The sequence below is a fragment of the Temnothorax americanus genome, unplaced genomic scaffold (genome assembly GCF_048541705.1).
Source record: "Temnothorax americanus isolate GAGA-0224 unplaced genomic scaffold, ASM4854170v1 Scaffold27, whole genome shotgun sequence".
NCBI classification, from domain to species: Eukaryota; Metazoa; Arthropoda; class Insecta; order Hymenoptera; family Formicidae; genus Temnothorax; species Temnothorax americanus.
In genome coordinates, this window is record NW_027509411.1 from 1,556,006 (window position 1) to 1,579,774 (window position 23,769).

Sequence of the window (23,769 nt, forward strand, 5' to 3'; positions counted from 1 at the left end):
GCGGTGGTACACCGTCCCACGCAGATCTACGCGAATTTTTGTGAAAGTAAAAGACCCGAACGCGAAGAAATCAGCCGGCACACGCGTGACCGGTAAATCACGTTTAGCACACTGACTCGATTTTACGTGGCAACGCGCGAACGACCTCCTGGCAACCCCATAGAGGATGACGTTAACGCTCGCGTGTTGCGTTAATGGAGATCATAGAGATCGGCGAGAAAAATGGCAGTGGAAAATAATCGCGACTTGGACGGCTCGTTATTATACACACGCGCGGTATTATTCCTCGCAATCGCTATACGCGCCGTGGGAAGGTGTCTGTCGTGCGAAAAGGCTCTTTCTCCTTATTGCGAGACATTTCGTCGACCTCCAACCATAACGAAGTGCCAAATTACGCGAGGCATTCTCGCGCCCTAGCTCCGCCCATTATTCTGTCTTTTCATATTTTTCCCTCATAAAATAGATACAATTGAATTCTGTCCCGGCGCGTGGTAAACAGTGCGAAAGAGTTTTCTAGAGTTTCCGCACTAATATCTCACGTGCTAAGTTTTAAATATAATAATTTCGCTTACAAAATCTGTGAGTAAAAGGACGTCCTGTGCGCGCCTAAGCAAACCGGGTATCCGCTCGTACACGATGTTAACTAGCGGATTAATTACCGCGCACGCTCAAGATAATGCCTCGTGGACGTGGAAATCAAATTAGCATATCGTGGAGATAGTCATCTCATCGCTATAATCCAGCGATTATATTCTATGGAGACTGAACGTCTAATATCCTGCATCCCGTAACGTTGCCCGCGGGGCACCCCGTAACGTTGACCTTCTTTTTCAGCCTTCGCGCGCGCTTCAAGATACCTATGTTACGGCTTTCCGATAGCTGACCGCGGCACGATATCGATGTTATCTACGATCAACCCGCGATCCGCGCTATAGGGCATCCTACGAACTGTTCCAGAATCGTCTCCCGTCTCAGACCGGAGAATCGTAATACGAATTCACTCTTTCGAGCTCTCTTGGTCTCTCGAGGATAGCCGGGAAGTAAATTTTTTTTCTCGGAGAGAATTTATTTTGCGGAACGATATCAATATCTTTTCTGCGTGCGTATGCATAATTCCTTTCCTTCCTGCGTCACGAAGCGCAATTTACGAGGTACTCCGGAAACTTCTTGCAGGATACGCACATCAGCATGCACACTCGTCCTTCCGTGCGGAATCGCAGAGTCGAGCCTCCTTCCCTCGCTGATCCTCGGGAAGGGTTGGAAACGGGAAATCTCGTCTCGCGATGACTTCGCGTCTTATCCTTTTTGCTCAAACTCCATTTATTCGCACACCGAACAAAATTGGCAGCTCTCACGGCGCAGCAATGACGGCATCTCGTTAATCGCTCGGGCCAGATGTACTAAGCCAGATTCACACGTCTTGGGAGATATTACTTCCGCTTAACTCCCGACGTCCACGCAGCGGCACGTTAATGGAAAAAGACGATGTGAAATTGCCGTGAAAATCCGTGCAAAAACCACGCGACAGTTCCGCTCGCTTTCCTCGCGATCTCGTCCCGTTTATCGCGAGACCACTTTTTCCCAATTAACCCACGAAGGTGAAACAGACGGGCGGCTATAGAATGGCCTTGAGCGACGAGATCGATTCGACACGTAGATTAGAGAAGATTAAACTTCCGTTTAGTTCTCTCGCGCGCGTTGCTCCTGTTATAACTCTGTTAATTCTATCGCAATAAGATTAGCGTTATAGGAGAATAACTTGCTGCGCCCCTAAGTATGGCTCGATGGACCGTCCGCATTATCCCGTCGACAAAACAAGATCGATCTTGTAAAAGCTGACAAATAAAAGATATATCGCGCAACAATACACAATAAAAAATTTAATGTCAATGAAAGTCCACTCTAAATTTTGTGTTAAAATAACTCATTCATCGTGTTACTTGTTGACATTTAGAAATGTTATATCGACATTTTTTACAATGTATGTTTACAATAATGTAAAAATAACTTGTAAAAAATGTTGATATAACATTTCTTACACAAAATTTAGAGCGGACTTTCATTGACATTTGGTACACAAAATTTTTTACTGTGTACCGGTTACATCTTACATTTAATAGAACGAACACGGGATAATGATCGATAATTATGTGTGAAATAGCCAAGGCCAGTCGTTCTTTCGACGATCGAAAGTACCGAGAGGTACTTTCACTCGGCTTCCGCTGGTATAACATTGTCGAAAGAGCACATCCGGTGCACCTTCTCGTCTAGTTTTTTAGCCGCAAAAGAAGAATCACGAATGAACTTTCGGAATATCGCGAGCTGTCAACGATCGGACAGTCTGCTTCGATAGGTGTGATCGTTCTACGATATCAGATAACGCAGCTTCAAACCTGCAACTTTAAAAGTTTGCGCTCTTAGTTCTCGTGTCTTTCCCGAGGCATAAGTACGGTAAAAGGCCGTGACGCCAACTATCTTGCGGCTGTTTCCCGGGGGCTGAAACTCAAGTCAGAGAGCTGGAAAGTGTGCGATTAAACGGCAACATGAGGACGGATATACTCTCGCCCATATTGAATTTCCTTCACCGTATAGATCTCCTAGTTTCTGTTTTGTGCAACAGAATTGCGTGCGCCGCGCCGATATTTCTGGCTCGCTCGACCACCTGTGTAGCTCGTCGAGCCTCTGGATTGATTCTTCTATACCGAATGTATCGTGTGTACTTTTTCGCTCATAAATGTATATCGCTCAAGAACGACAATAATATACAGCTATTCAGTTATTATTACAGCGGTAGTCGTTACCGTATACCGTGTCGAACCAGTCAGGAACTTCGTTTTATAGCGTTTTTCACTGGCAGAACTGGTGCGCACTCAGTGCACATTAAAGCCGTTGTACACTGATTTAGTCTCTAATATTTAAAGTAAAATGCAAATATTTCGACTGATAAAATACTCAGTACATATTTTACCAAATAGTGCAATAAAGAATATTGAGGATTTCATGATTTAACCCGATTATATTAAACATACACTTTACGTTGGTTTGTGTACGACGGCTTTAATGTGCACTGAGTGTGCACCGGCTCTGCCAGTGAAAAACGTTATTAGGTTGGTGAACGGCAGTGCAAAGAGCCTGACCTATTGACTTGGCGAGTGCACTTGAACACCACCCAGCGATAAAAATGTCGGCTATAGGAATATAAATACTTGACGAGTCGATTGCAGGCGCGAGAATATTTCAAAGTTTTATGTAAAATATGCGTTTTTTCAATTATCTTACTTTATACTTTCGGATTAATCAAATCACGATAGATATCGCAGAATGTAATTGATTGTTTAAGTTCGTGCTAGTTCGTGCAGTTCTAAAAAAATCGGAAGGTTTAGAATTTTAGAATCCCCCTCTTTTTTCTTCCGCGCGTTTCACGCGTTTCCGCTCGAAATCCCATACGTGCAATGTACTTTCGTGTACTCTCTTTCAGCGCGCTTTCGACGACGTCGTTGAACCTCGCGCGCCTCACGTGTCGCTCGAATATTTTACGCTTGGTCCGAAACAATGATGGGAACACGGCCCACGGGATGCTTTAACGCCGCGAGTGCGCTGGCAAGCTCCAGTTACCGGTTCGGCGAAAAAGACGACGAGAAAGGAAGGAGAGACCCAGCGAGCGAGCGAGCGAGCAGGCGGACGCACGGGCGGGCGCGTGCATGAATGGCATGGTGCTACCACGATATTCAACTGGGACAGATATTCGAATCTCGTATGTCACGCCGTCTTTCCACCCACGCGCATGTACTCGTACCTACCGTCGCGTCGACATGCGCTTTAATTATCGAATTAGCGATATTATCGCTCGAGAAGCACGAAAGTCAGAGAAAAACTCATCCGGTAACCTGCACATCTCGACTACTGCGACGAGATCGAGAGTTTGACTTTAACTTCGACGTGGAATCCCTTCTCTTAGAGACGTGATTATCGAATTAATAATTAAATCCTGCTCTCGTTTATTATTTATTTATTTATTTATTTATAAATGGGATTTATAGAGATCCCTTTAGTACATATAATATAATAATAATTATATATAATATCAACAAAGGGCACAGAATAAAATGCTGAAAAGAAGAACACGAGATTAACAACTTTACAATTTACACAGTATAATAAAAATAAGATCTAATAAAGACAGTAAAATAATAATTGTTTAAAAATAAAAGAGTTAAGAGATATTTGGAAAAAGTTCATGCAATCGGAGAATTCGTTCGCCAGCATATCCTATTCAGGGGTTTAAATTTACCATAGAAAGTACAATGCAATTCTTCATAAAAAAAATTAAATTGCAAGAGACCTGACCGGAATATGCAATATTTTACGCGATCCAATAAGTCAGAGCAAGTAATACGCTTATTAATCATTTCTCGAGAGAGTAGGTAACTTTGTCGCTCTCAGTTTCTCACCCTTGTTTCATTTCATGCGATATATAGGCGATATCGCAGAAGGCGTGGTGCAACGGGCTAATAAACCGGTATCGAGACACGTAGGCGGAAGAGTTTGTCTAACGAAGCGAACACGGCGAAACCAAAAGTCGGAAACGACGTTCCAATGGTTCGACTCGACTCGAGCGGAAGAATTCGCCGCGGAGTCCTCCGCGGGTCGCGCGTGGACGACGTGTGCGGGAAGCCGCGCGCCGTGATATTTCGACTGGAATATGACCCGGCGACCTCGGAATAGAATTTAAATCTCCCTCGTCGGCTACTTTCTCCTGAGCATATGTTCCGGGCGAAACGTTATTAATCTCTTCATCGGGACTGACGAGCGGCGCGGCGCGGCGCGGGACGAAGGGAAAAGAGAGGCGAAAAAAAAATTAGGGCCTATTGTTGCAGTGCGCAGGTGCATCGACTTGACCTTTCGGGCGCATAAGGAAAGTGCAAGCTCCGAAACGTTGCTCGCTAAGTTATCCGGCGCGGCTGTCGGACGCGTTACCTCGCGCGGAACGAGTTTCGCGTATCGATAACGGCTCACCGAACGCTCTAATTTGGCTGTTCACGGACCGTCTTTTTTCACCGATAGTGCATTCGCCGATCTCGCCGTTCCGAACGTATAATTTATCCACGTCCGCGCAAACTCGTCGCAAACGACGAAAAGAAAAGAGAAGAAAAATATTAAATACTATTACGCAAGCTCTCCGGCATAAAAATAAGACTTTCACCAGGAGCAGGCGTAATAACGAATCGAAAATCGTTATCGCGGGGGTTCCCAGGAGCTCGCGAACAAGGATCCTGCGGGGGTTTAATCGCGGCGGTGGCGTCGGCGATTGATATTCACTCACGAGCGTCGGGTCCCCCTTAAACAAGTCACGCCGAGTAATGAAGTCTCGTGAGCGTAATGACGAGAACGATGAGCTTGTCGATTCGCTTCTGCCGTGACCCCGCGAACCCGTGAGGCGCTGGTTTCCGCGTCTACAGAGCGCGAAGAGGGACGAAGCGGTTTCTGGACGTGGTATGTACGAAATCGTCCGTCATCGATTTCTCGCGTACTACTTTTCCTGCACGCACATATACGCATATGCATATACGGGCTGTATTATGCGTTTCCTTCACCGGCGAGCATCGTACCGCGAGAACGGCTTTGTTACTAATAACTAAGGCTTAAGGGTCAACGGAACACGTCGGAAATTTATCATCGCTCACTTTTCTCGCATATCGCTCGTGCGATGCCTCGCCGTAACGGTTGGCTTACCACTGATCGTGTCATTAAGTCGCTGTAGCGGCAAAACGTCAAAAGCGAAAGAATAGAATTTCTTTTTTTGGGGGGGTGGGGGAGACTTACCGATCGTGATGCGGCAGTAATGGGTGAGTAATAATGAGGACACTGGGCCGATGTTTTTGGAGATCATTGCAGCGCTAGGTTGAATCTGATTGCGGATTCATTAAACACAATGGAGTCCACGGATTCGCTCGAAAGCGATCAGATATTAGGATACGAAATGTATAAACGATTTACGAACTGCGATAACGTTGCGGGATTTTTTTGATCTGCGTGAACATCCGTAAAGCGAATCAGACGTCATCCTCAAATTATTTCTGAAACCTTTTATTGCACTTTTTGCAATGTTTTAAAAGCTCCTGTTTTTTTGACAACCCTTTGTGTAAAATAAGTCCAGATGACAGTTCAGAAAAAGCTTGCATCACACGCTACAAATGTACATGAATATTCTTACGCTCATTTTTCAATGCATATAACGTTCACCGTGGACAGTGAACGTGTCAAGCGACATCGGATAAAGCTTTTACACACGCCGAGAGTTGCCAATCGCTGTATTCGCTATTATGTCCAAGTGGATCAAGGTTTTTTCGACTATTAACGTAACGTAACTAAACGTTGATACTTGATACACTGGAACGGCGCGGTTTAATCGCTATTATTTGTCCGGTTGCTCCGGATTAATTAATATTACTGCCTCGACACAATAATGGAACAACGGTGGCTGGTCTTAACGGAAAAAAAATTGCTCGTCATCCTTCGAGCTGTTGTTTACGAAGCAAATTTCACAACTCGGCTTTCGTTGTTCCAATCGTTTATGAAAAAGGCGAGCTTACGCGATCTATCCGAATTTTCAGCGGGCGATAAGCACGATGACTTTCCTTATTCATCACCCGTCAGATTACCCTATCTCGTCAACCTACAGCCCCCATTTCTTTCGGTGGGAAGATACGCGCGCGCGCGCGACGAAAGATCTATGCAGAAGTGGGACACCTTCTCTTATCGCACCGAAGCATCCCACGAACGACGGGAACGAGCCAGGTAGAAAGGCAGAAGGGAAAGGATGAGGACTCCAGAGTGAGAGTACCGGAGAAGCACTTAGAGGAGCTAAGTGCTCCCGAGAGAGGGAATGGCGAAAGATTTGATTTATCGCGCTCTCCGTCGGAATAATCAGAGAATGAACGGTTCTTTACGATAGATTTAGTGTTATTCTCCCAAGGGTCAATGCTCCCCCCCTTCTGTTTTCGATGGGGCCGAACTTGGTCCAAGCTGATTGCTAGTGTCATCCAGGTGTCATTGCGCTTAGACGCTTATTGGAAATTCAAAACTACTACTGTAAAGTGGCCGGGTATAGTGAAGTGAGACCCCTTGGGTACCCCCTCGATTGGAACGGGGATAAGGAGAGACGGGGAAGAGGAGGGGGGCAAAAGTTGGGCCCAGAAGCGTAAAAAAGGCAGGGGGAGGGAGACGAGAGCGAGAAAGGAGGGAGCCAGGGAGGTGGATTACCGCTCGGTGGGCACACGTCGTTTCGATCGGGCTGGCTACCACGGATCCACAGAAGACCGGCTGCCTCCGACGGAACCGGTTGTGTGTCGGAAAGAGCAACGACGGGTACTGGCAGGTCTCATAACGAGCGAGCCATGAGCGGGCAGAGCGTGGACATGGTCTGGGACCCGCAGACTCAGACCAACTCGTTAGAGGGCTGGGATTATTCTATCGAGCTCGCGTACCTTAAAAGTCTTAAGGGATCCTCTTCCGAAAGTAGTAAGTACGCGCGAACGTAAGAGGAGACGATTGGAATGCGGGTGGAAAAAATACTGTCGATTGACAATACTATCGATAACGTTAACGTGTGGTGCTGTGGTCAAGAAGATGGTGTTTAGTACGGAAGAAGTGATAACGTTAGGAGAGATGGCAGATTATTGCGATCGTTATCACGTGGTGGATTAAACCTGTCGTGACCGAAGAGGGTGGAAGAGGTATCTCCACTCCATCGAAAGGTCGATTCGATAAAGACAGCTATATCGACGGGTCCGTTTTATTGCGCAGATGTGTACGCGTTCAATTGTATCTCTTCAGTTCTGAAGTTACTGCAATCTGGAAAGGATTTTGAGGCAGTTTTGCGCCGTGCTTGCGTCGCATTAAGAAGTCAACTTTGTCCGTGAACTTCACGGGTCACGTTGCTTCACCACGACATCGAGTACCGCGAAACGGTAGCTCGGCGGTCGTTTGCTTGCCGCGAAGGTCCTTGGCCCTAGCCGGTGTCAGAATGAGGGAGTGCCGCGAGCGTGAATCAGGGCGTTCGCACTCGCTCGGCAGGCAGCAACCTGCAGCCGCCGCTCGGCAGGTTCCACGATTAATTATTATTCGGAGCGAGCCTGAGTCGACATCGATTCCGTCAACGTAGATATTCCTTCGAATTCCCTCGGGTTCACCGACATCGCGATAGCGATCCGGAATCGAAATTATCACTACAGATTCATGCTTCGATCCTCTTTCCCCTGCGCAGATCTCTATCAGAGGTTCAATTCGTTAATTTACTCCAATAGATTAAAAACAAAGAATATGCTCGCGATCAGTAGGATTATTCCTGATCGAGGTAAAAGAAGATGCAAAAATACGTCTTACGTTTTGCGCAGATCTACAGTTGGCGGCGGAGCTTGGCAAGACCCTTCTGGAACGGAATAAGGAGCTGGAGAACATCATCAAGTTGCACCAAGCTACTGTGGAGGAGCAAACACAAGAAATCGAGGTTACTATAAATCTTGCAGTAATTTTTTCGCGAGTAATTTTTACAATTTGAACAATATTAGTATTGCTCACGGCAAACCAATTACCCTGCGGTTCTTCTCTGATAATTTTACTATAATAGCTTCCGTATAGCATTTTTGTAATAAACAGCGACAATCGCGGGGCAGGCAGGAAAATTCGAGTCGCGAACGATTTGCGGAATCGTTCAACCTCGAAATTGCACTGTCCGATGAATACGCATGTTATTTGTTCGTTTCGCAGTATATGAAAAAGCAGACTGCCGCCCTGAGGGAGGTGAACAATACGCGGCTGAAAGTCTACGAGCAGCTGGAAGTCAGCGTACAGGATCTGGAACGTGCGAATCATCACCTGGTGATCGAAAACACGAGCGATAAGAAGCTGATCAAGAGGTAGACGCGTTATTTTCCTTTGCTTCTTTTTCGAACGCCGTATCTTCGATTGGCGAAGCGTCCTCAAATAGAGGGGAAAAAAAGGAGAGAAAAATTGGCACTCTTATTCGAAAGAAAGATACCGTTTGATATTCCAGATAAGATTTTGCTACAAGTACCGCGAAAAAATGCCGGCTTAACGAGGTCTGTTATTATATCTTGTTAGCTCCGTATTGTATTGGCTATGTGAACTGTTGTTAGTTCACCTTTCTAAATGCATAATTCATGCACTATCCAATACAATTAAAGTTCATGGAAAGTTATTAAGTATTATTTTCCTATTTAACACTATCCCAATTTCTCTAATGGAATCTATATACCGCGTGTCCATGAAATTCTATCGGGATTTCGGGTCAATGTGTTTTTCGAGCGGATTGAAATTCGGGCTAAACGTCTTGCGTTTTGACTCATCGCGCCGCGGTTGACCCGAAATTCTGGAGAAATTTCGCGCTGCGTATTTCTCCAAGTGAGGTGACATTTCGAACAGATGTCCGACCGTCGGAAAAATTGCGATACGCAAAACGTTCCGCAATAACGAGACTCCTACTGATAATCATATAACGATTTGCGCGCGACCAGCCAATCCATGACTATCGAAAATCTGGAAATAAGATGCGAGGAGCTACAGAAGAAGATTGACGACTTGACTGAACGACTGCGCCAGCATGCCGCAAGCCCGTCTAGGAATAATGTGCAACAGCAGCATCATCAACAGCAACAACTGCATCAGCAACAGAGTACCGATTGGGAAACTTCGGATACGCAAGGTGGCAGCGAGAAACAAGTATGTATAGTTCGAGTATTTTATGTAACATATCACTCTTCGATCCATCCGAGTCTTCATAAGGAAGAGACTTGATGCTTTTTTCTTGTTTCCAGAGAGCTGCCCCGAGCTCGCCGAAATCCTCCCAAGAGATGACCGAGACGACCGCGGCAAAAGACGAAGAAATAACCGAGTTGCTGAAGCAGTTGCAGGACGCTCGCAATCAAAGGGCTAGGGAGCAGAAGAAGGTCTCCGAGCTCAGTCAGCAGCTGACCACTTTGTTACAGGAAAACAGCGCATTGGAGGAGCAATTAACGGAGTGGCGTAACAAAGCGCAAGATGTGAAGAGTCTGCAAGAGGAGATTAGCACCTTGGAGGAAGTCAGGTACGAGCATTCATTTTCCTTTCTTGAACGTAAATCGCCTCTAGTTCTCCACATACATAATTAAAAGCTACATTGCGAGAAAAGATCATTGCAACCGTAATGTAAATAAAAGTGAATTAAAAGTTATATATATACACGTTGTTGGACTCATTGACAAGAAATTTTGCACGGTAATATCAGCACAATATTTGTGAAATAAGCAAAATGGTTTTTATAGACGGGGTCAATTGTGCGGACGTTGTTTGCGCGGCATGGACACGAGGACGCACGACGAACTTTCTATAATGCTGGATCAAGAAGAGTACGATGACATAAGTATGGCTGAGTCGTTAATCAGTGAGAGTCAGCGAGACTCCGAATTGACTGTGCAGGTATTTCTTCTTTTTTTCTAACATTTGATTCAATTTTACGAACCGCTGGTTTACTAGTAAATCTACAGTTTGCATGAACCGAGTCTCTCTTGTGCTCGAGTCTGTCGCTACAATGCTTCTTTTGATTTCAGTTATGCTTGCCTAGAATAGTAATTATCTTTTATCTGCTTTAGGAAGTGACAAACTTCGCAAAATCCAAACCAAAGACAGTACGTAAATGGTACAGTTCGTTGTTATGGAGGATATTTGCTTATACGAAAGTGCCGTTGTTGTTATTTCATTTTTCCGAAGCGATCGTTTATATTAGAGCCCATTTTATTATTCCGATAATGCTCGCGCCTTTTCAAATACCGTTGTTCATTTTCCGCAAAATGTCTCTGGTTGTTCTTAAGCTTTGGTTATTCAAACAAAGTTCTGAAAAATCAAAGATTCTTTAATCAAAGATTTTTTTTATCTTGACTTTCAAAAACAATTTTAAATACACAATTAGCTCTTTGATATTATATATAATTAATACTAATATTCGATTACTTTCAATTTGTACGATTATACCTTAAAATAACGTGCAATTTTAGATAATATATTAATAACATATGCGTGTTATTCTTATTTTATTTAATTTTATCTGATTAAAAAGTCAACTTCTATTAAAGAAAATTAATTATCTATTGGAGCGTAAAGTGCCTTTCTAATGAATATTAAGACATTTATGATGTCTAAAACACTGCGTCAAATTGACTACTTAATTCCCAAAGATTATTAAGACTGTGTCCATTTCTTGGCAACATTAAGAATCTAGGATAAGTAAACATTTATGCTTGCTGTTGTTCTAAGCATGATAATTCTTGTTATTGGAATTGCTGCGTCTAGTCCAATTATTTTAACTAATAATTTTGTACAATGTATATATAAGTGCCAGATTTATAAGATATCTTAAATAAAACACATTTTCTCATGGAACTTTTTGCAATCTTTAATATCCTATAAATCTGGCAGGTCCTTTGCCCTTCTGCTTTCAGTTATTTTCCATTTCTGCACAACGTCCCGTATAATTACATCTAACGTAAATTGAAACGAAGAAATAAGTAAAAGTTGCGTATAATGTTTTATACTAACATAAAAATTATACGTGACCGTATTATGAGATTTTAGATTTGGTGTAGTAACATTTGAACGCTGATCGCTTTTCTCGTACATATAATTCCTGCAATTAAATATTCATATTAATTGTAAATGAATTTCGTCGTATACCCATTTTCGTAATTTCAACTGCACACACGTTAATTGCCTGCACACAGGATATAGGCAGCAAGAACGAAGGTACCGACGAACTGGACAGCGCGAATCCTTATCGAGTCTTGGTAGAGAAGTATCAGGCCTTGTTGGAGGTGCAGAGACATTGTCAGCCCCGTCGTAAGAACACCACACCCGCGACGTGTATGTCGTTGCAGGAGGAGCTGGAGATGTCCGGGGAGTTTAACAATTTTTATCCTGCTGCTTCCGAGGTCGAGACTGCCACGGCTCCGGAATCAACCAAGACCGCCTTGCGAATCAAACCTGAGAACGCCGGGAAAAAACCTTTCTCGGCCACTCCCACTGATTTCTCCGAAGCCGAAACGTCGTCTTCAGGCTTTTCGGACGAGACCAGCAACAAGGCGACGCAAACGGACGACAGACCGTCGGGTTCATTCCTATGCTCCATCGCCGACGGTGAGGACTGCAAGTTTAGCATTTACGACGACAACAGTCCATTTGAAAGCAGGTTCCGCAAGACGCCTGAGTACCGACAGCTCTTCAGTGAGATCTTTAGCGTTCTGAAACGGGCGGCCGAAGCGAAGGACGAGGGCGAGAAGCTACCGTTGCTGGACGATCCCACCCCATCGCAGACGAAGTACGACGCGTCGTTACAAGAAGATTTGCAGAGCGAAGCGACGGACGACAATCAAAGCGTCATGTCCTCCATGGTATCGTCGGTGGTCTCGGAACCGGTCTTCAGGGTGCAGTCTGCTAGCCCGGCCAATCTAAAGGACAGCCAGCAATCCGGTAAGTCCAGCAACACCGCCGTGAATCAACAACCCGGAAAGGACGCAAGCTGCAGAATGGATTACGTGTCTCTTAATTTGCGCGTCCGCAAAAAGTCCGTAGCGAAGAAGAATTTCGCTAAGAAGGCGGCGCAGTGCAACGACCGATCAACCACGTCGGACATCATTCCCACGACGAATCCGAAACTCGTACCAGCCAAACCTAACGGCGGGGGCCGAAGGAGATTCAGACCGTTCAACCCTGCCGAGCACGAGCACTCCGGTGGATGGAACGGTCAGCACAATGTATATCCGAATCGGTCGAGAGATAACAAGAAGTTATACGGCCTGACGCGTGGCCCAGCCGAGCAGCAGCAGCAACAACAACAGCAGCAGCAGCAGCAGCATAACAATTTCGAGTACAAGGATTTCAAACCCAGCACCGCGTCGGAGGAGGTGGCTCGGCTGAAGCGATTAGAGATGTCTTATGCAGAGGTTCTTCGCACGCCTAACAACAAATCTAGAGCCAACAATCATCATCATCATCATCATCATTATCGTAGGAATTAAACGGGACGAATGGATGGGTGGAGCGAAGCACATACAAGATGTAGAGTTTTATATTTGAATTTTAATTGAATCCTGACTAGAATAGAGAGATCTCACGCGCTAATCTGCATCATTCATCCCGCGATGAGACCCAGTATTGTTTTGTACTTTCTTGTAAATATTCGACGACGTGGATATAGGTGTAGCGGCATGATTCTAGGCACTAATTAACACGTCCGCGTTAACTTTAAGTTTGAACATTTCGTATCTTACTGTATATCCCTTTCCTTCCACGCGGTGAACATACAACGGTGAGTATTGACTCCCCTGTGGTACCGTCGTTAGTCGTTACGGAGAGGAGAACAATTTCTTCATGTGCCATTTACTCTCCGTGTCAAAATACCAATTTCCGACTCTAAAATTCGCACTGCTCTTCGATAACGTATATTTTCTCCTCGGGAAAGTGACTCTTAGTGCATGTCAGCAGCAGCATGCGTGGTGTGTTAGCTTTTGTATTTTATAGGTATAAATATTGTGATGATGTACGTATAAATAAATAAATTCTTTATCGTATTAAGTCGCTCTTCCCTCTTTCGCGCTCTCTCGTAATTATTATATGAGAGTAAAACCGATCCTCAATGAGCCAATTAATATATCCACTACTTGCTCTTGCGTAAGTTTTGTTATAAGAGTGTGAAACTTGTCCAACATATAGACATACACAGAATATAATCTTTGAAATTTAAAAATATAAAGGTCACATATATATAAAAGCTGAACAAGTTATATTTACGGTACGTATGCACGAACGGTCATTACGACTATCACTGAAATATCTATAATCTATATCATATCTTAAAAAGAATATCAAGGTTGCTGGGTGGGTATCAATTTATTCGGACATATTAAATGTACAAGAAGCAACTTACATCTGATATTTTACGCGGTTTCGCGAGCATATTATTTCAATGTAAGTTTCTCTCTATATTTTAACACCAGAACGCGCGCCTAAATTCTTTCTATTATCTTCAATATCGAAGGATAGCTCGCGACCTCTAATATTTCAGACTCATATAACTTATTACACTTAAAGAATATAAGATATAAAGAACAATAATGTTGTGTGTAACTAAAAAGCGCATAAAATATAAGAGGAGACGTTTATCTCTAAAAATAATGAAAATAATTCACAAGCGTTCCAGTGTTATTGTCCGTACAAACGGCATATAAACTAAAGATATAATGAGTGATATAAGTTTATTAATACAATTACACCTGGGAATTGGAGTTGCGCATATTGTATGCGCGTTCTGTGTTTTGTCATTTCTCCGTTCACCTTCCTAAGAATAATCTGCATAATGTCCGTTACACATACATACAAGACATTTCTTTTCTTCATATTGATTTATATCAAAATGGGTATGTTCGATTAAGAATCGTCGAATAATGCGCGATGCACCGCTCCTAAACTTGGTTGTACATAACTCGAGCTGATACTACGTCTCGACCTGTAGAAAAGAAATTGCGTCGTAAAAAAAGGAGCACATCGGCTGCCTACAAATGACGATATTTCAAGACAAGTATTTTAAGACTGAATTAGTTTCAGCCATAGTAGAATGACGTTAGATGTGAGAAATTCCACATAATGATTTCATGTGACACTGATACAAATAAATGAATTTATGCTGCTTTTGACTTTCATGTACCATCACACAATTTAGCATATAAAATAGGTTCATAAAATATGCCATAAATGTATGCCTGATACATATGGTAATAGACAATTTTTACTACTTACTCCGTGAGAGATCGGACGGCTGGCCCAGTTGGATTATTTTTTGGTCGTGGATTAACGAGAAGACATTTCATTGGATGGCCGTCTAATTGTCGATTATGATAAGTTTCAACTGCTTTAGTCGCATCCTTCAGTGTTTTATAAATTACTTCCGCTGTACCTGGACGTACTAGTCTCGATACGAGCAGTTCTCCAACATCTTCGAATAATTCCTACAGGATGCAAAAAAAATATTTTTTTTTATCAACAGTTTACAGCGAGAACTTTCAGAAATAAATTCTTTATCTTACTGCACCTTGATATCTTCTTGTGTGACATTGGCTTGCAAGTTGGATACCACAATTCGATAGCCGTTTGATTGCGCCGACGAACTGGAACTTGCTTTCGGCCGCGACAAAACGCCCATTGTTCTTGTCTTATTCGGGGAAGAGGAATCAAGACGTGATTTAACTCCTACTTCTCGAAGATTTCTGGAATCGTAGTACTTGGAATCTGCTGTTTCTTCTGCTACAATTGTCCTATAACCAAAATTATAAAAAGTCCGTTTACATTGATCAGTTAATGTTTTAATATTCTGTGAATATATATTTACCTCGACTTTGTGCCGAAACTCCAGTCTTCTTTATAAGGAGGTGAAACAGTCTTTGACTACAATACAGAAAAAGTTATACAAATTAAACTGATCAAATTATACAAATTTCGTATAAAAGGTAACGAAATTATTTACCATTGCAGAGCGTGCAACCAGTTTGTAATCTCTTTGCCTTTCTCGTTCCTTCTCTATCTCAAATTTTCGAGCTTGAATCCTAGTTACATTAGTATTTCTGGACTTTACCCAGGTGTAAGGAGAAATCGGATTAATGCTGAATACAGGAGGTGGAGGTGGGGGTGTTGGGGCGTACTCGTTACTCACAGTCCTCCTCAATGAAGGCGACTCCGTCAAATAATCTAAATGAATAAGCTAACATGAGTACTTTCTTTAACAAATACTATTACAATGATTGCCAATAAAACATTTTGAATATACTTTATTAGAAATATATATAATCAAAGATTTTTTTATGTCAAATCGAATCGAATCGAATTTTATTTTCTACGAATTCAAGTCAAATCGACAAAATTTTATCTGAATCAAAACGAATTAAATAAAATAAAATCAAATTAAAAATATAATTTTTAATTAACAATATAATTATTATTAGATTGAATTTTAACACGTAGATAATAAGAGAACATTTTGATGTGGAAAAATAATATTGATAAATTCTTTTTAAGGCAAAAAACATTTAAATATTTAGATAACATAAAACTAATAAAATGTACTTTATTTAATATCGCAGTAACTGGAACAATTAGATAAAAAATCATAAATTATTAAAGTATTCTAATGTAGTATTGAACATTATCCAATTATACATGGTGTTTCCTAAGTGAGTATAAAAAATTGAAGGGAATATTCCATGGCTTATTTTAGGAAGAAAAGGTCCTATAAACATATGTCTTAAACTACTTTGTTTTCAAAATACAGAGTGTCGAAGATGCACACTGCTAGTGGATCTAAAAATGTTTTATTACTGGAAAATGGTTCTTAATACCACATGTAGCATATCAAATTTAAGTAAAATATCTTTAAACGTTTTCCAAATTTTCGAAATTTTCATATTTTTTTCACAACTTTGACACCTTGTATTTTGAAAACGGAACAGTTTAGGGCATATGTTTATAAAATCTTTTTTTCCTAAATTAAGCCACGGAATATCCTCTTCAATTTTTTGTACTTAGGAAACACCCTGTATACATAGTATATATATACAAGGTGACCCATTTTAAGTAAAGCATTTTAACTCATCTCTTTTGTAACTCATTATAGACAAAAATGCTTCAGACAAAAATTGTTTGGCTCGAAGGGGGACACACATGATTTCATGTCATCATTTTCAAGAAATTTCAAAGGCAACTAATTTCTTAAATGAAACTTGAGTTTTTCCTTGAGATAAAGGTTGTAGATCCCGTCGAGACGTTTTCAAAACTATAATAAAGCTCTCTTCGTTGAAAATTTTCTGAAATATTTTAAATTTTGTAATATTTTTAATATAAAAAATAAAATATTTCGTAAAGTATATTTACTTTGCAATGACTTTACCTTGATTCATTTTTATACCTAGAATAATGAAAGAAATCGAATATATTTTTACACTTGCAATTTAGCAAAATTGAATGCGTCTACAAAATGCAATCAAATTTTAAAAATATTTTTTTTACAATTGATTCTTTCCATTATTCTACGTATAAAAGTATCAAGATAAAGTCATCAAAAAGTGAATATTTTTGACGAAATATTTCATTTTATATTAAAAATATTATGACAAAATATTTAAAATATCTCAGGAAATTCTTAAAGAAAGAGAGCTTTATTATAGTGTTTTGAAAACATCTCAACAAGATCTTAGATCTACAACTTTTATCTAAAGAAAAAAATAAGTTTTATTTAAGATATTAGTCGCCTTTTAAATTTCTTGAAAACGTTCGACGATCATGGCTCACATTGGAATCATGTGTCCTCCTTCAAGCCAAACAACTTTTGTTTGAAGCATTTTTGTCTATGATGTTACAGAAAAGATAAAGATATGTAGTTTACTTTATTAATAGCTTAATATTTTTTTACGCATATTCAAACTTTTACTTATAATTTAACAGGGTCACAGGACATATCAAAAATTAGAAATAAACTTTTTGACTGCTACTTAATTGCTCAGTGAGCGGTTGTAATACTAAATGCACTCACTGAATGCACCTAATATGACCACACTGTTTTGCTTATTAACGGGAAATCTGACTTTATAAAATTGACAATATATATGATTTGTATTCGAATCATCTATATTCAAAAATTTCGAATAGTTCAGATTTGAATCACAGAAATTTGAATTCCAATAAATACATCAATGTCTCTACCCTCACGTACCATCAGTATAATCCATACTCATATCTCCTAAGTAATGAGGCTCAGAGAAAGACGGTCTATATCCCACTGCTCTCGTGGGAGGCGGTATATAATTGTTTGGAATATTTGGTGGTAAGACATGCTGCATCAAATGTGGCACTTTGTTCGTCGACAATGATAGTCTACCGTTTCGGCCAGTCTTGCGTGAAATTCCTGAAAGGACGTCTATTTTCTTGTAATGAGACGCACGAATCTTGTCTAATTTGAGTCGCGCATCGCTCTGCTTTGCTATCTCGGCGAGCTTGTCCCTGGCATCAGTGAGCTTCTCCCGATTCTTCTGTATTATCTTAAACCGCGCATCCGTGATTATCTGCGAGCCACGTCCTCTCACGGAACCGTTTGCTCGTGCTCCTCTGCTGACGCCTCTGCGTATCCTGTACAATCGTACAACATAAGTTTTCTGATTTTTGTTTGATTTATAAATACTAAAGGAAAAACTATTGCGAGAAGACTAGTAAACGCGTTTTGTTACATAGCATCTAGAAATCGCGGAATATGTTTCCGTCAGAGGCAAGCCGTGCAGACATAATACTGTGCAGTCATTAGAGAGGTACAATTAGCAAGTTTTATTCCGGAGCTATTCAGTTGGAGTAAACTAGCGCTACAAATACACCCGCGCGCGCTAGTTTACTCCAACTTCGCGGCGACGGGATTATCGTAAACGAGGTGATCTGAACGAGAACTCCAAAGAAGATTTTCGCACACAGACTTCTGTCAATAGAGGAAAGCGCGATCGCGTCAAGGTTATAAACGTATAACGCGAGCGTAAAGTTAGCGTGAGAATTCCGTTGCAATTAGCAATTTGCCGAATTTGCCTTACCCTCCTCTGCCTCTCATTCCCAACGATTTCGACTTTTTAATTATATCATCTAGGCTTAGGCCCATATCAGCCATAACTAGACAATTCCAATACGCGGAGCACGGGCACTGAAAATCAGTCAGGGCAGTCAGTCAAAAACCGAATTTGAAGAACTGCTTTCAGATTTACGTCTAGCGACACATTGCCGGAAACGCTATTGGATGCGGATCTCGGGGTCGATTCTGTACATACATACCTTGAGACTAGGGTGAAAATTACAAAAGTGAGGAAATTCACTAGAAAATCTACAATTTCATTTGTCGAAATCTAGTAAATCTGTTCACTTTTGTACTTTTTACCTCGTTTCAAGAACTGTAATCGACCTGCTGGGCTGCGTTCCAAAATTCACTCTAGTTAACTAAAATGCTACAGTGTACGTGACGTAAACTATAGATTTTAGTTACCCAGAGTGAATTTTAAAACGCAACCCTGGAGGTCGATTCTGTATTTTGAGACGAGAGGGCCTATTATATGCCCGGTGTTCACGATGCAAGAACTTGGTCCAAGTTTTGGTTTAAGCCAATGAAACTGCTGTTTTTCTGTAAGAGCTGCAAGTTGATTGGCTTAAACCAAAACTTGGACCAAGTTCTTGCATCGTGGACACCGGGCTTTACGGTTTTTGGGTGAGCTCACTCACTTTTCACATTCTCATCTCACGTGACTTTGTTCACCCGATTACAGAAGTGTCGAGTGAAACTGGCGAGATCACTAGGCACTTCCAGCTTAGTGATTTCACATTTTCACGAAACCGCGCATTTTTCTCTCGTCTTTTAGTTTATCACTTTATTCTTATATTGCTTAGGTTTATAAGTTCTTTACTATTTTAAACAAGTACCTCTTTCTTGAGTGTAAAGGCATTTTGTTGTCGTAAGAGCAAAGTAATAATTCTAGATTGCGTTTTAATAAAAAAAAATATTAACTTGACTTCTCAGCAAAAAAATTTTAATTTCAATTTTTCATGTTTCGCAAAACGTTTCAAAAGTATATAACGTGCAAAAGACTCATTTCTGCATACATACACGTAAATACAGATATGCACATTTGCTTGAGACAAGATCTGTTACATCGCGATCTACTCGTCACGTCCTTAAACTTTAATTATGACACTGATCACAGTCTAAAATTTCACGCAGTTTAATTTCGTCACCTTTTAGATTTATAATGCCATGCTTCGTGATGAGAATTGCTAATATAAAGATTATCGTGCGATATCATCTAAATGGCCTACGACATGATTTTTGTGGTTCGTGTTTATATCGTTTCTTTTAATTTGAAAGTTATTTTTCACGTTATTATTCAATGTTTTCCGCGATTATGTATACGGAATAGTCTTTTCTCTCCTTTTCACTTAAAAATTTTGTGTCGAGCCGGCTCACGCGAATAATCTCGTATTTTCATTGGGTGAGATCAACGGTAATTGGGTGAGCTGCTCACTTCCGTCACTTTCAATCAATCCGAGAACCGTAATAAGCCCCGAGGTGAAAATTACAAAAGTGAACAGATTTACTAGATTTCGACAAATGAAATTGTAGATTTTCTAGTGAATTTCCTCACTTTTGTAATTTTCACCTCGTCCCAAGATACAGAATCGACCTAGAGAATTTTCAGAAACGTTCTGGCTCACAAAACGTTGCGACGTTCGAGGAATAATGAAATCACGCACGATGGCTAATCGAACGCCAGCTTTAGTTGACAGGAGCAACGCATAATGCGTAAGCATAAGAAAATTGATTGGTCTATTTTCTTACGCACATGTGTATGGACCAATCAATTTTTTTATGCTTACGCATTATGCGTTGTGCAGAAGTGTGTGTCCGGGCCCTAAGAGTGGAGACCTCTGTCGGGTTGGCTTAGCTGCGACTCGCTGCGAGTCTGTATTTTATTTATTATAAATTTTTGAGAGCCAAAAAATGGAAAACCGGCTATGTACCGGGTTGCGACTGATTTTACTGATTAAAACGAGCGTAAAGGCCATTGCACGTAACAAAAATCGTAAGGCCATAAGAAAATAAACCAATCACACTCGATGCACTCGATTATTCTTCGAGCTCAAGGAGAATAATCGACTGTGATTGGTCTATTTTCTTACGGCCTTACGATTATGACTAAAACTTTGTTACGTGCAATGGCCTTAAGTTTAATAAGATTCGTAAATTAATTTGACTAAAATTTGGGAAAAACCATTTGTGGTTCACGGCTACAAATGGTTTTTCCCAAATTTTAGCCAAATTAATTAACGAATCTCATTAAACTTATGCTTGTTTTAATCAGTAAGATCAGCCGCAACATTTTCCATTTTGGCTTTTAAAAATTTATAATAAATAAAATACGTAGTTAAACTGCAATTTAAAGTGCACTTAGTGCATAAAGTGCATTTGAGTGCACTTGAGTTTGGGCGTCACTCTTGAGGGCTTTTACGTATTTTTTCACGAGGTGAAAATGCGAAAAGTGAAAGAATTTACTAGAGTATCTACGATTTCATTGGTCGAAATCTAGTAAATCTATTCACTTTTCGCATTTTCACCTCATGAAAAGATACGTAATAAACTCCCTGTCGACCCTTAAGCGGAAATAATAGATACGTCGCTAAGTGCCCATCTACAAAGGTGTTTTAAGCCCTAAAGCTCCGGACACACACTTTTTCGTAACAGTAATGCTAGGCGTGCGTTTGGTTTGGACGCTCACGCGCTGTAAGCGCTCGCCGCTCACGCTTATACCCCAGTAAAACAGGAACGTGGAATCCACGTTTCTTTCATGTGGACCAGCGACGTAGAATTCACGTAGACAATCGAGTGGATCATCCGCTTAAAAACGGTAGTCGGATCCACGTGGATGAGATCATCGATTCGACGTGGAATTTACGTGAAAGTTTCACGTCCCTTACAGAAAAAAGTACTAAAAATACACAGTAATAAATTACTGGATTACTGGTGCTTATTATTGTTAGTATTGAATTACTCACTCAAAAAAAACCTCTTAATACTAGAGGACACTGATTTCCGATATTTACCCGGCATAAAAAAAAATTATTTTTATTGAAATTTTATTACTAATTTATAACTAAATTTGAATTTAGTTTCTTAAGATGCAGTCTATAATTATAAATATTTTCTCGTATTTGAAAAACTCAGAAAAACACACTTACCTTGGTGGGATTCGAACTCGGGACCTCTGGATCGTGAGCTAACTGCCTTACGTGGTAGACTACTTCTTAATTAGATGTAAGTGTTATATATAGTCTACATATGTCGTAACCAGCGCAAATATATAATTTTTCAAAAATCATCTTAAGAAACAAATTTAGTTTAAAAAAAGTAATAAAATTTTTAATTGGATATATGATATTATTTCTTAATGTCGGGTGAATATCCGAAACCAGTGCCGGCTCATTATGAAATTTTGTGTTCGTAAATATATTTATGAAAAAAGTATATTTATAAAGTTAAAACATTCTTATCAAATCCTTACAAGGGCCTCATTAGATAAATATCCTTTAACCTTTAACCATATAGTTGCAAAACATATAGTTGATGGATCAGCTTGATTAATTATAAATTATTCATTAAAACGTTCCATTTAGCTATATTAATTGCGATTGACAACATCAATGTCTCCTGAGATTGATAAATTATATGTCAGTAAAACAGTGGAAATATCTACGCAAAATTTACATTGATATTACGCGGATAAGATACTTTGATTTTATCGATGGAAAAGAAACGTTGAATCCACGCGGATAAGGTACTTCGATTTTGGCGATGGAAGAGAAACGTTGAATCTACGCGGATAAGGTACTTCGATTTTGGCGATGGAGAAGAAACGTTGAATCTACGCGGATAAGGTACTTTGATTTTAGCGATAGAAAAGAAACGTTGAATCCACGCGGATAAGGTACTTTGATTTTGACGATGGAAAAAAAAACGTTGAATCTACGTGGATAAGGTACTTCGATTTTAGCGATAGAAAAGAAACGTTGAATCCACGCAAATAAGGTTCTTCGATTTTGACGATAAAAAAGAAACGTTGAATCTACGTGGATAACTCGCGGATGAATCTTCATCCACGTATTACGTAGATTCGACGCAGATGCGACGTACCTGTTTTACTGGGGTAAGCGCTGTTTTCAATCGTTTGATTTGGTATCTGAGTGCCTATACTGAGCGCTTACACAGTAGTAAGAAATGTCGTTCGTTTTGACAATTGGCTTCAGCGTTGCTTGAAATCCCCAAACACATTTTTGCACTTAAAATGAGAATAAATATATATTCGGCCGTTGGAGAGAGAGAAAGCGAAGATGCTGAGTGCAAAAAGTGCAAGCAACGCGAACAGATCTAATGTAAGCGACTACTATTACGTTTACGCGAGCGTTAAGGCCATTGCACGTAACAAATTTTTAGTCATAATCGTAAGGCCGTTAGAAAATAGACCAATCAACTCGATTATTCTTCGAGCTCAAGGAGAATAATCGACTGTGATTGGTCTATTTTCTTACGGCCTTACAATTATGACTAAAACTTTGTTACGTACAATGGCCTTTACTTCTGTAGTAACTTACAATATATCACTCGTTTACGCGGAGTAAATTATCGTAATAGAGGATTCACATTGCGTCCGATCACGTCCGATGTTCGACGTACGACGATCCGACATCCAATAACAGAATTTATTATTAGAGACAAAAATTTCCTATTGAATGTCGGATCGTCGTACGTCGAACATCGGACGCAGTGTGAATCCTCCATAAGTTACTATAAAATCCCGTTTACGCGAAGAAATTATCGTAAGTTACTACAAAATTAACGCTCGCGTAAACGTAGTATACGAGCACGTCAAAATGGCAGACGATCGGTTATTGTGTGCTGTTATATTTGCACAAATAATAACATTATTAGAATTATTATTCGATGAGGAAGTATATTTAATTTTTCATTTATTTTTAATAATTTTTAATAATTTTTAATAATTTATTTTTAACGTGCAATGGCCTTTACGCTCGTTTTAATCAGTAAAATCAGCCGCAACCCGGTACATAGCCGGTTTTCCATTTTTTGACTCTCAAAAATTT

At 40.5% G+C, this 23,769-nt stretch overlaps 2 protein-coding genes across 5 annotated transcripts in view; one reads left to right on the forward strand and one right to left on the reverse strand.

Moving 5' to 3' along the window:
* The window catches only part of Centrocortin (cerebellar degeneration-related protein 2-like), a 36,764-nt gene extending 22,030 nt beyond the window's left edge, over positions 1 to 14,734 (forward strand). For 2 of the 4 annotated variants that reach the window (XM_077409835.1, XM_077409834.1), the window contains exons 2-8: positions 8,397 to 8,509; positions 8,770 to 8,918; positions 9,537 to 9,741; positions 9,837 to 10,105; positions 10,323 to 10,476; positions 10,650 to 10,685; positions 11,775 to 14,734. In XM_077409835.1, the coding sequence (XP_077265961.1) occupies positions 8,397 to 8,509; positions 8,770 to 8,918; positions 9,537 to 9,741; positions 9,837 to 10,105; positions 10,323 to 10,476; positions 10,650 to 10,685; positions 11,775 to 13,067 (2,219 nt within the window). In that variant the 3' untranslated portion in view covers positions 13,068 to 14,734. Of the gene's footprint in view, positions 1 to 7,238; positions 7,522 to 8,396; positions 8,510 to 8,769; positions 8,919 to 9,536; positions 9,742 to 9,836; positions 10,106 to 10,322; positions 10,477 to 10,649; positions 10,686 to 11,774 lie in introns of those variants that run through there. The other 2 variants (XM_077409833.1, XM_077409836.1) reach the window with 2 other exon arrangements.
* LOC143899508 (uncharacterized) lies at positions 13,920 to 18,825 on the reverse strand. Its single transcript, XM_077409842.1, has 7 exons — positions 18,666 to 18,825; positions 17,807 to 18,219; positions 15,569 to 15,789; positions 15,434 to 15,489; positions 15,137 to 15,359; positions 14,845 to 15,053; positions 13,920 to 14,554 (listed from the first exon to the last, which is right to left on the reverse strand). Exons 1-7 carry the CDS (start codon positions 18,737 to 18,739, stop codon positions 14,476 to 14,478), a joined length of 1,275 nt encoding a protein of 424 aa, XP_077265968.1. The 5' UTR covers positions 18,740 to 18,825; the 3' UTR covers positions 13,920 to 14,475.
* Positions 18,826 to 23,769: the final 4,944 nt, after the last annotated feature.

What these genes read in the sequence shown, in the direction of transcription:
- LOC143899508 (XM_077409842.1), bottom strand. Translation starts at nt 18,739, where the DNA reads ATGGCTGATATGGGCCTAAGCCTAGATGATATAATTAAAAAGTCGAAA. An exon ending in GAGTATGGATTATACTGATG is followed by an intron (nt 15,790 to 17,806) that starts GTACGTGAGGGT and finishes TTATTCATTTAG; the next exon opens with ATTATTTGACGGAGTCGCCT. An exon ending in TCACACAAGAAGATATCAAG is followed by an intron (nt 15,054 to 15,136) that starts GTGCAGTAAGAT and finishes TGCATCCTGTAG; the next exon opens with GAATTATTCGAAGATGTTGG.